At 43.1% G+C, this 13072-nt stretch overlaps 1 protein-coding gene across 1 annotated transcript; it reads right to left on the reverse strand.

Moving 5' to 3' along the window:
- Positions 1-858: 858 nt before the first annotated feature.
- Positions 859-1728, reverse strand: LOC148021219 (pentatricopeptide repeat-containing protein At2g33680-like). Its single transcript, XM_087698222.1, has 2 exons — positions 1287-1728; positions 859-1160 (listed from the first exon to the last, which is right to left on the reverse strand). Exons 1-2 carry the CDS (start codon positions 1726-1728, stop codon positions 859-861), a joined length of 744 nt encoding a protein of 247 aa, XP_087554348.1.
- Positions 1729-13072: the final 11344 nt, after the last annotated feature.

A 13072-nucleotide genomic window follows, 5' to 3' on the forward strand; every position in this document is an offset into this window, starting at 1 on the left:
GCTAAGTTTTATACATTGTCATTCCTAAGCTAAATTCCTTCGTTACAAATAACTCGAACAAATATATCCTATCCTTAACATTTTTCCTTTGCATGATCGACTTAAAACCGAATTAAAGCCAAGAGAAAAAAACCTGGTTTTGGTGTGAGATATCCACATGGATACCGAGAGATGACCCTCCCGCAGCTACACCTTGAACTTTCTTAGGCGGTGTCGTAGAGTTCACGCAAAGGCTGCAGAACACGGGGTTCAAGGTACAGCAATGAAAGAGACTATCAAGAAGAAAATTGAATTGTTGAAGGCAAAGTACACTATATTTCTTGTCAAGTGAGTTACAGGAAACTCATGTACAGAAAAATCTGAAGTTTCTCTTAGTCAGCATTGCATCTAGGTGGAAGTATCTCTTAAACTGTTTACATTCAGATGTATGATGACATTTACATTGAACGGAATGATGGGCATTAACTAATAATCCAATCAAGCATGTCCTTTAGTGCAGAGAACCTTCTGTTGTTCCACACATCTGATTTCAGATGCTTTCAGAGATTTCTATCAAATTTGGATCACATCAGCATGTACATTCTATAACCAGACTAGCAGAAGCTTTCAGCAATCCAACTCCTGTTTTTGAGTATCAAGGGTTCACAACTGGAATTGTGTATGCATAAGAATAGCCATTCTCTGTTTTCCAGCATGACCTCTATAATCAAAGATGGTATGAGTTCATCATTAGCAATCTGCTTTATAAACTGTTTTATTGTATATGATTCATGTTTCTAAGAGTTAAACACCTTGATCACACCCATAGCCACTGTTTGCTTTATATCACGGACAACAAAACGTCCAAGCGGAGGATATTCAGCAAAGGTCTCTACAATCATTGGCTTGGTAGGAATCATTTTCACAAACCCAGCATTTCTGCCTCTTATCACAGACAGCAAAATGTCCAAGCGGAGAAAATTCAGCATTGGTAGGAATCATTTTCACAAACCCAGCATTGGTGATATCAGAATAAAGTTTGTGGCCTCTTTCCAAGGCCTTTAAGCTGCTACAAGCCTTCAGCATTGAAGTATACGTGACATCGGCTGAGGGTACTCCGTCCGACCTCATCTGCTCAAAACAGTCCAGTACTTCCTCGCCAAGCTCATGGTCAGCATATCCTGCAATCATAGCATTCCAAGAGATGCCATCCCAGACCTGCAGACTCCGGAAAATGCACTAAGCATCTGGGAGGCAACCACAGTTGCTGTACATGTCTACCAAAGTGTTGCCAATGAAAGGGTCACCTTCCAGGCCCTTCTTGACAACGTCAGCGTGTATGGCGTGTCCTGTTTCGAAATTGACAAGCGTAGAACAGCCTTTGAGGAGGGAGACGAAGGTGTAACTGTTCGGTTGGACATGTTCCTGCTGCATTCGATGGCAGAGGTTGAAAGCGAGGTGCAGATCGCCGGATTGTGCGAAACCAGAGATGAGGGAGCTCCAGCAGTGCTCATTACGGGAGGTCAGCCTGCGGAAGACATGGATGGCATCTAGTAAACAACCACACTCGATCAGGGCAGGCACCAGGTAGTTGCCAAGGACTCGGTGATCTTCAAGCTTGTGGTGGCAGAGGTAGGCGTGGATCCGTTTGGCTTGCGGCAGGCTCTTGGTTTGTCTACAGTCATGCAGTAGAGCGACTAGGCTGTCCAGAAATTTGACGGAAGTAAGACCCTTAGCCACACTCCACATTCGATTCCTTTTTCCCGGACTTGCAGACTTGCAGCATATAGTCGGGGAGCGGCTCCCCCCCAAAATAATCAAAAGCTCTCCTTTTCTTTTTTTAACACTTGTGTATATTTTTCCTCCCAAATCCTTGTTGTTTCTCCTTCTTCCACGACTTCCTCTCTTTTTCCAGCAGCATCCCCTCAATTAGATTCCCCTTTCTCCTCTTTTAGCTGAGCGGAAAAGAAAAACTTCTCTTTGACAAGAATAACTTTCATTCCTTTACACCCATAGGAGATCTATGCACCCACTTTAATTTTGACCTTAAGGACTAACGTAGGGTATCTTTGGAGTCATGAATTGCCCCGTTAACAGTCAACTTTACGATGATCTGCGCACAAACTTCGACTTCAGCCTTGAGGATTGGGTGGCAAAATGCTCCCTCGGTGCTTCACTAGTGCTGTCAATAGCCCCATTGAAGGATTCCTTTACTCGCTTAAGCAGCTTTTGAGAGACTTTCTTTAACTCTATTTCATTAGATGATCGGCTTCCACAAAGCTTCCTTTGTTTCCACAATTCCCTGCACTTTTCTGAGAGATCATCATTGAAATTATCAGCTTGCTAATGTCCTTTGGCATCAGTTTTTCATATTTTTCTAACACACACACATCATGCATCCAAACAAAATCATACACATGCACTAAGGGAATACATATATTGGATGCGAATTATCGTAATGCATCACACACACAATGAATCACACACAGAAAATAACACAAATGCACAACAAAAAAAAGGAGGTGTATACGACTCGGATGCGCAGCAACACGACAGCGGCATCGTAGATGTAGTCTTTCCGTCATGGAAGTAGCTTTACAATTCCTTTTGAAATTCCACCATGGCTCCCTTTTGCAATAACTTGCACCATCCGTCAAAAGTAGTTTTAGAAGGCTTCCTCCTTGAAGTAGGGAATTCGGAAGGGGGTGATTCACAATCTTTTGCGGATAAGACCCATTAAAGCCATAGGAGGGGCTTAATGGCCTTGTAAAACTCGCACAAACAAGGAATAAAATAAAATAAAAGTGTGGAATCCCTTACGAGGGTTTTTGAGTGGGAAAGGGAGGTGTTAAAAAGATCCTCAACACTCTTTTTCCTTTTACGAGTGAAAACAAAAAAAACAAAGCCCCAAGGGTATTTTGCATGGAGAAAGGAAAGGGCTAAGGGGGGGCCCTTAGGGGGGATTTGAGATACGGGGGAGGGGAAATAAGGCCCTTTTAGGGAGAACTTACAACAAAAAAAAGCTATAGGGAAAAAGCTTTTGAGGGGGTGGAAAAAGGGGCCTAGGGGTTTAAAACATGGGGAAGAAGTAGCTTTAAAGACTATAGGTAAGGGCCTAAGGACCCTTAGGGAAAATTTCGATGGAGGGGGGTTTCAAGAGCACAAAGGAAGGGGGGTTAAAAGAAATTTTAGAACACGGGGGAGGGGGTTTCAAGAGACACAGGAAGGGGGGCTTGGAAGGTTTTAAGGCACGGGGGGGAAGAGTAAGACCTTTAAGGTCTGAGTTCTTTTTTTTGGGGGGGGGGAAAGGGGGCTTAAAGATCCCCCCCTTAGAAGCTTCCAAGAAGCTTCTTGGAAGCTTCTGAATGCACGTGGCGTGTGGAGGATGACGGAATCCCTGACGGCTCTTTGTGGACTGATTGACGATGGCAGCGGCGGTCTCAGGATGTAGGCGGTAGCAGCCTTCCTTCCTCCTCCCTCAGCTCGGTGATATGGCGGCACTCTCCTCACGGCAGGGTTGTCTCCTTCGGCCTCTTCTCTCACGGCTCCGCCTCATTTCTCCAATGGCCCCCCCCTCGTTTAAATAGTGGAGAGGAGGGGGATCTTCCCTCCTTGCGTGTTGACACGCACGTCCCCCCCCTGCCTCATAAGGCTCCACCAAGGAGCTTAAATGGCTCCTTCTATTCCCCTCCCCCTCTAGCTCGTCAGTCGACTGGAGGGATAAGGGGGGGAATATTTTTTTTTTAAATTTCTCCCATTTTATTTCTTCCGCGGAATATTACATTCTCTCCCCCTTGGAGGAATCGAGATGTCCTCATCTCGAGATAAACTGGGGATATTGATGGTTGAGAGAGCTTTCATCTATCCAAGTAGCATCCTCTTCGGGATAATCTTTCCATTGGACGAGGCATTCTTTCAAGGCTCTAGATCTTAACTGTCTTTCCCTAACATCTAAGATCCTTTCTGGCCTTAGTTCAAGGACTCCTTGACTAGGCATTACAATTTGTTGGTCATCAAGTACATGATTAGGATTGGGTACATATTTTTTCAATAGGCTGATATGGAATACATTGTGAACCTTTAGGTTCTCAGGGAGTTGCAATCTATAAGCATTGGGTCCTGGTTTTTGAGGATTTTATATGGCCCACAATACCTTGGACTTAGCTTCTTGCATTCTCCTAGGGATAGAGAACTCTTTTTAGGGCGTACCCAAATGAAGACCATGTCTCCTTCTTCGAAGACTCTATCTTGACGTTTCAAATCTGCGTATGCCTTTTGCCTATCCTTGGCCGCTTGTATGTCTTGTCTTATTGACCTTATTTAATCATCCATGTCCTCCAACATTTGTCTTGAAGCTTCAACTCTTAGGGTTGGATCAGAAAAGTTTAGGGGACTTCGACAATGATGACCATACAATGCCTGGAAAGGGGTCATTTGAATGCTCTGCTGGTAAGAAGCATTGTAGGCAAATTCAACCAAAGGCAAGTATTGAATCCACTTGTTAGGCTCTCGACAGACAGTATGCCCAAAGCATATCCTCGATGACTTGATTTACTCGCTCTGTTTGGGGATGGTAGGCGGTGCTAAAACAGAGTTGAGTCCCAATAGCTTCAAAGATAGCTCTCCAGAAGTGTGATGTGAAGAGAGAATCTCGATCACTAATGATTCTTCTAGGTAACCCATGTAGCTTGAATATCTCCTTGATAAACAATCTTGCAATGTCGGAGGCTTTATAGTTTGTCTTTACTAGAATCAGGTGTGCAACCTTGGTAAGCATGTCAACCACAACCATAATGGAATTGTATCCTCCTTGGACTTGGGGTAAGCCCACAACAAAATCCATACTGATGAATTCCCATTTCATTTGGGGAATGTCAAGCAGTTGCAGTTTCCCTGGCAGCATGACATGTTCGGCCTTGATACGTTGGCAAGACAAACACTCAATGACATACTTGAGAATGTCACCTTTAAGCCTCTCCCAATGATAGCTCTTCCTAACTGCATTAAGAGTTTTAGCATAGCCAGGATGTCCTACGAAAGGAGAATCATGAGCTTCCCATAATATTTTCTACTTAAGTGACTGGCTTGCTGGTATACACAGCCTTGTTCTGTAGTAGACAAGTCCATTATCAATGGAAAATTCCTGATACTTAGCTTGCAACTTCTGATTCTGCTCCTTGGTAGATATTTCCTTTATCATTGTTTGGTAGGCCAAATCATGGCATGCTTCCTCTCTAGCTAGTTCAAGTATAGGGTTGTTTGGCATAGATACATTTGTGGCCAGAGATCTGGCCGTTGATGGATTCTGCAAGATTAGGGAATTTAGGAATGCCTTGCGCGACTGAGTGCATCGGCAACTACATTCTCTTTCCCTGGTCGGTACTTGATTTCAAAATCATATTCCTCCAATACTTCAATCCACCGACGTTGCCTCATGTTCAGCTCGTTCTGGGTAAAAATCCATTTGAGACTCTTATGATCGGTTACTAGAGTAAACTTGTTACCCAACAGGTAGTGTCTCCAAAGCTTTAGAGCATGGATGACAGCTAGTAATTCCAGATCATGCGTGGCATAATTCTTTTCATGACTCTTCAATTTCCTTGAAGAGTATGCTACTGGATGACCTTCTTGCATAAGTACACACCCCAAGGCAAGAATGTTAGCATCAGTTACTACCTCGAACTCCTTATTGAGGTCAGGAAGCCTTAGAATAGGTGCTGATACCAAACTTTGCTTCAATTTGTCGAAGCTATTTTGTTCAGAAGTTGACCATGTAATGGAAGTCTGCTTCTTTAGTAAATCTGTAAGAGGTGCTGCAATCAAGGCATAGTTTTTTATGAAGACCCTATACCATCCTGTCAATCCAAGAAAGCTACGTATCTCTTTCACGGATACTGGTATTGGCCATTCAAGCACATCTCAGACCTTGGCTGGGTCTACTGATATTCCTTCTGATGATACTATGAATCCCAGATATTCAATCTGACGCTTGAAGAATGCACACTTCTTCATTTTTGCGTATAGCTTATGAGACCTCATTGTCTCAAGGACAATCCGAAGTTGCGGTTCATGATCTTCTTTTTGTTTGGAATAGACTAAAGTGTCATCGAAGAAGACAAGCACGAAATCATCAAGATATGGTCTAAAAATATCCTGCATTAATCTATTGAAGGTGGCAGGTGCATTGGTAAGCCCGAATGACATAACCAGGAACTCGAAGTGCCCATATTTTGTATTGAAGGCCGTCTTTGGAATATCTTCTTCCTTGATCCTTATCTGATAATAACCTGACCTGAGATCAATCTTGGATAAGATCTTTGCACCTTGAAGACGATCGAGAAGCTCATCAATTCTAGGAATAGGATACTTGTTCTTGACTGTTGATTGATTCAACCCTCGGTAATCAATACATAGTCGAAGTGTCCCATCTTTCTTTTTCTAGAATAGTACTCGAGGTCCCCACGGTGAGTTGCTAGGCCGGATGTAACCCTGATCCAACAGTTGCTTGAGCTGTTCCTTCAACTCAATTGCTTCTGGTATGGACATTCTATAAGGTCTCTTTGCAATTGGTGCAGCTCCAGGCACTAGCCTAATGTCATGATCTCCTTCTCTTGGAGGCGGAAGTTCAATCAATTCCTCAGGGAATACATCAGCGTATTCCTTTAGCCAAGAAGGTTCCTCATGAGACTCTTGCTTTTGATCTAACTTGTTGAGTTTGATCAGGTAAACGGGTAATCCTTTTCTGACTCCTTTTATGATCCGAGATACTTTGGCCAATTGGATTCTTGGCACTCCTGCCTCACCTTGAGTTGTGACAAATTCCCTTTTAGAGTTTCGAAAGGAAACTTGACCCTTTCCACAATGAATGTGGGCGTCATTAGGCTTAAGCCAATCCATCCCGAGTAGACACTCATGGATACCTAAATTCATGACTCTGAATTTGACTGAGGTTTTCTTTCCTCCCAGAAAGAATTCCACCTTAGCAGTTTGCCTGGTACAAGTTACCTCACGACCGTTTGCCAATTCCACAAGCAGGGTAGGTACTTCTACTGTGGCTATTCCTAATCTTTTTGCACAAGATGGTGAGATAAAGGAATGTGTACTGCCACAATCAATCAAGGTTTTGAAACCTTTACCTTGATAGTCCGTCACCGAGAACTGGCGATTCGGCCATTTCTTGTGTAAAGCGGCATGGACTGTCGCTCTTTCGAATTCTGCTCCCATAGTCGGATCTTCCTCATCTTCTTCTTCGCATCTTTGCCTATTGGCAATGCAGGCAGTTCTTCCTCTTCCACGGGTAACGGCTCATTGACCGCGGCCTGCACCTTGGAAAGGCGTTTGACGATGTCCTCCGCTGAGCTTGGGGCATTGCCTCTTGAAGTGACCGGGTTCGTTGCAGTAGAAACAACGGAGGTTTCGGCCATTACTTTGAGTAGGAACAAAGTTGTTGACGTTATTTGTCCTTGCTTTCTTCCTTTGTCCCTGATTGTGACCTTGAACTCTCTTCACTTGAGGTTTGAATGCTCCTCTGTTCGGGTCACTATAGGACCAAGTTTTATTACCCCTTGGTCTAGCTTGCACCTCCTGAATTATAGGTGCCGCTCGAATGAGTGCATCCTGAAGATCTGATGGACGCATAGATTCGAGACAGGTATTTACGGGTGGATTTAAGCCCGCACAAAATTTGGACACCTGCTGTGTCGTGTCCATCTGTGGTGCATACTTTAAGAGTGAGACAAATTTAGAGTAGTATGCGTCAAGGGTGAGTCCTAGCTATTTTAGCTCGTAGAACTCATTCATTTTCTGTGTACGATATGCAGGTGGCAAATATCTCCCCTGCACAGCTTTCTTTAACTTCTCCCAGGTAACGGACCCCTCTAAAGTCCCTTGATCCCTACACCATTGTTTCCACCAAAGTCTGGCTTCGCCGATGAGTTTTAACTTGGCGAGCATGGCCTGATTGGTAGGTGCAGTACCCGTTGCTTCAAAGTAATCCTCCATAGATTCAATCCAAATTTCAGCATTAGACTAGACGAATCTGCCTCTCCCGTCAAACTCGGGTGGCTTTATCTACTTGAGGAGGAACTTCTTCTCTTGGGTCACGGCAGTACTTGATGTAGGGGGCGAATTTGGAACCTGTACCTGGGGTTGTGCCTGGATAAAAGTTTCTTAACGTTATTATATGATAATTGACGTTAGCTTATCTTTAGTTCAGCTATCTCGTAAATAATGAAGCTACTTAACTTTTTAACAACTCTGATGCACAGCCAGATATTGATAAAAGAGTTCTTTATTTATATTTACATGGGCGTAGCCTTATACAACGTCTCGTGTGATGATAATCCAATCATTACATTCAGTTTGGGGAGAACAACGTTGTATTGCATTTGTCTACAGGAACTGTGTAATAGTAGGGTTTTGGGTCATGGATCTTTAGAAATCGATAATTCATTGGAAGTTCAGGATACCCTTTTCGTTGGAATCCATACTTCTCATGGCGGCCCAACACTTTAATCCTGTCGGCTGGGATTACACGGGTTACTTCCTCATATACATATGAGTTCATTTCAACCCTCCGACCTTGAATATGTAAAGTCGAATTTACGTGAGCTTCCACAAAAATGAACAGCTTCATGACTTTCAAGTCTTCCAACCACTTGATCCTCTTTAGGTTGGTCTGTAGATAAGCAAACCGGTGGGCGGCTATATAGTAGATTCCTGAAGACCCCGTCCATCTTCGTTCTATGTATAAAGGTGATGGATTATAAATCTGCTCCAGGATGTTCATCATCCCAATTCTGTCTATAAAGCGGAGAATGCATTGCAGTCATAAACATAACCCGAAACACCAAAAACTTGTTCCACGCTTCATAGTTCTGCAAGACAACATTGAAGATGAGAAAATGTTTGGACAACAACAATTTCTTTACTTCATTTTATTGAGATCTCATAAAAACAATTCCGTTGTTGGTCGGCTCTGATACCAGCTTGTAACGTGTCCCCTAGTATCATCCAAGACACGTCTTAGCAGTCCATCGGAAAGGATGTCTAGAAAGCTCCGCCCGGCACTCCTGTGGAATGTTACGGGTTTTGCGATCTAGGTCTTTCCGCGTCTGCCACGTAGCGGAAGTATCCTGGCCGTTCCCACTTAGGATCGACCGAAATTAGGGTTTTCCTGATGGGTCATCAGCTAATAGCAACTAGCGTCAAACCCGAGCGAACTACTTTACGCAGAAACGCCAGGTCCGAAGCGGATTCACGCTGCACTTAGTTCAAGGAGAATGGGAAACGAGAGGGATGCAAAGCTCAACCTCTCTGCCATAAGGCATAGTCACATTCCGTTCCCCTAAAACAGCATAAATCGGGTAAGACGTAACTTTAGGTCATCGTTCTCGTTATTCATTTTGATGATGATAATCATTCCGCTGTTCTTCGAGATTTTTGAGAAAAGTTCCCGGCTAATCGGGACCACCCAACCGTAGGACGGACCCATGGCCCATCCTCCGCACTTTCCTCGGTTTGTTTTAGTTATGTAATTATCTAACACATTAATTTGACATATAACAATCAGCTTCTTTAATTAACCTTGTTAAGCACTGGTTCCTTCACGTAATCTTATCACGTGACATAGAAAAACAACATCAAGCAAGTTCTTTTAACATTTCATCATTTTATTTTAGAAATACAAGAAGTTCCGCCCATAAGCTTGTCCATAATCTGCCCGAAGGCTAACCAGTAATCTCTAGAGATCACTACTCCAAGCTTCCGCCCGTCAACTAGTATGCGGGCCTCGAGATCCAATCCCCAGTCACGTTAGCCTCTTGTGCAGGACCCGGAAGGCGAGGGATTTACAGCCAGAGCCCCCCCCTCGCACCTAAGCATCCTCCTACTCCAAGTAGAGCTTAATGGAGAGACCTCTTGCGACGGGTTCGGTCCACGTTCCCGGTGCGGTCAACAACCCCCTTGGTTAGGGTCAGGCAGGCGGTCGGGGGTAACTAAAGCTACCTCTCCCTTCAGGCCTTTTAACCTGAAGTATAGGTACTCATTTAATTTGTAATTCATAATTCAAACAGAGTCCTAAAATCTCTAGCAAGCACAAACATTTCCATTAATCAACCCAGTTGTATGGCAAACTGCTAAGGAAGTGTTCTTTCCTTTTTGAGTGTATTAGCACTCGTTCCCAAGGTGTCTTGTAAATTGGCAAGATCCTTTTACATTCCGATGTTAGGGCATACCCAACTTGGTTAACCCTAAAGTGCTTTAGATATGCTAGTTTTCGGTTTACAACTTTCCTTTTTTAGAAGGATATCCAAAAATACGTCTTTTTGCAAGATCACTTGCGTAAGGATCTGCCGTCCTTGATGAGGGTTTTTCCCCTTTCTCCTTGTGAATCAATCACAAGACTAAATGATTTCATACATGTTGCGCAAGTCCTGGGATGGAATAATCTGTTTAGATTCTTTAAGCTGACGTATGTCAAGCCTAGGGTTTCTTCTTTTAAGAACCTTAGGGACAAACCCTAGTTTCTTATCTTTATGAATTTATTGTCCCTACGGTAAGGAAATTAGTCAAGTGTTTAGGGTATGAATGTTTCTATGTTTAGATTGGTTCAGTTATCTTTTGGAAGGTAATATTAATCGTCTTGTCATGGTTTTACTATCCTTGTGACAATTTACTCTCCCAATCAATACAGTTTAATTTGGCATATAGCCTAATGCCAAGGTGATACAAAGAGCGACAATACTCCTTGGGACAAAAAGGCCTAGCTGTGAAATTGGTGTATACACACTTTATTAGTCCCCAAGTCCTCAAATAGCAAGGGAAAAGTGTTAATAGAGTGTCATCCAGTGATCCCCCATTACATTTTCTTTCCAAATGAGTTCGTATATCTAATTTTTAACTTGTTAATTCCTAACATTTAACTTTTGTTTTCCTTAAAGATAAACTCATGCCAAATAACAGCAATTGCCTTGCTAAGATGTGCAACTAGCAAAGATAACTCCCTAGTAATTTGAGCATCGAAAGAAACCTTTCATGAATTTAGCCATTTACCATGATTCGTTGCGAAAGGAATAAGACTAATGGTGCAAGATATAATTTCTACACCTTAGGATTTAACTAAAATATATTACTATAGTAAATGGATAATCTTGCTCGTAATTTATAATGCTTGATTCAATTTGAAGAAAGCTAAGTTCTATACATTGTCATTCCTAAGCTAAATTCATTCGTTACAAATAACTCGAACAAATATATCCTATCCTTAACATTTTTCCTTTGCATGATCGACTTAAAACTGAATTAAAGCCAAGAGAAAAAAACCTGGTTTTAGGGTGAGATATCCACATGGATACCGGGAGATGACCCTCCCGCAGCTACACCTTGAACTTTCTTAGGCGGCATCGTAGATGTAGTCTTTCCGTCGTGGAAGTAGCTTTACAATTCCTTTTGAAATTCCACCATGGCTCCCTTTTGCAATAACTTGCACCATCCGTCGAAAGTAGTTTTAGAAGGCTTCCTCCTTGAAGTAGGGAATTCGGAAGGGGGTGATTCACAATCTTTTGCGGATAAGACCCATTAAAGCCATAGGAGGGGCTTAATGGCCTTGTAAAACTCGCACAAACAAGGAATAAAATAAAATAAAAGTGTGGAATCCCTTACGAGGGTTTTTGAGTGGGAAAGGGAGGTGTTAAAAAGACCCTCAACACTCTTTTTCCTTTTACGAGTGAAAACAAAAAAAACAAAGCCCCAAGGGTATTTTGCATGGAGAAAGGAAAGGGCTAAGGGGGGGCCCTTAGGGGGGATTTGAGATACGGGGGAGGGGAAATAAGGCCCTTTTAGGGAAAACTTACAACAAAAAAAAGCTATAGGGAAAAAGCTTTTGAGGGGGTGGAAAAAGGGGCCTAGGGGTTTAAAACATGGGGAAGAAGTAGCTTTAAAGACTATAGGTAAGGGCCTAAGGACCCTTAGGGAAAATTTCGATGGAGGGGGGTTTCAAGAGCACAAAGGAAGGGGGGTTAAAAGAAATTTTAGAACACGGGGGAGGGGGTTTCAAGAGCCACCGGAAGGGGGGCTTGGAAGGTTTTAAGGCACGGGGGGGGAATAGTAAGACCTTTAAGGTCCGAGTTCTTTTTTTTGGGGGGGGGAAAGGGGGCTTAAAGATCCCCCCCTTAGAAGCTTCCAAGAAGCTTCTTGGAAGCTTCTGAATGCACGTGGCGTGTGGAGGACGACGGAATCCCTGATGGCTCTTTGTGGACTGATTGATGATGGCAGCGGCGGTCTCAGGATGTAGGCGGCAACAGCCTTCCGTCCTCCTCCCTCAGCTCGGTGATATGGCGGCACTCTCCTCATGGCAGGGTTGTCTCCTTCGGCCTCTTCTCTCACGGCTCTGCCTCATTTCTCCAGCGCCCCGCCCCCTCGTTTAAATAGTGGAGGGGAGGGGGATCTTCCCTCCTTGTGTGTCGACACGCATGTCCCCCCTGCCTCATAAGGCTCCACCAAGGAGCTTAAATGGCTCCTTCTATTCCCCTCCCCCTCCAGCTCGTCAGTCGGCTGGAGGGATAAGGGGGGGAATTTAAAAAAAAATTATTTCTCCCATTTTATTTCTTCCGCGGAATATTACATTTGTAAACATTGATCATCCACCAACGTTGGACTCTTCAGCTTCTTCTAAGCGTTCTAGATTATCTTGTACTCCAAGATATAAGCTTATGGTTATTTCATTTTGCAATTTCATACCTTCACATCTATAGGTTCTGTACTAGATGATTTACATATCATATATTAATTCTCACACTTATATAAGGTACTTTTCTATATTAGGTCCAAGTATATCTACTATGATAAAAACAAATATAGTTTTTACAAATAATATTTCCCAAGGCTACGGGCCATTAGTACATACCCCAACACTTTTTGACCTTTCAACCTCACCTCTCCTTGATGGAAAAATATATACTCTCACCTCCATCCTCACAACTCTTTTCATGAAAAATTGAAGCTCAATTTCTCTTGCTACTAGTGCCCACTATATGAACTCCTTCACAATCATTGTGCACCTAAATGGAAAATATACTCTAGTACGTGATAGCTT

This window comes from Lygodium microphyllum, chromosome 18 (genome assembly GCF_053477565.2).
Source record: "Lygodium microphyllum isolate KBCC chromosome 18, Lygodium_microphyllum_v1.1.10, whole genome shotgun sequence".
In the NCBI taxonomy this organism is placed as follows: domain Eukaryota; kingdom Viridiplantae; phylum Streptophyta; class Polypodiopsida; order Schizaeales; family Lygodiaceae; genus Lygodium; species Lygodium microphyllum.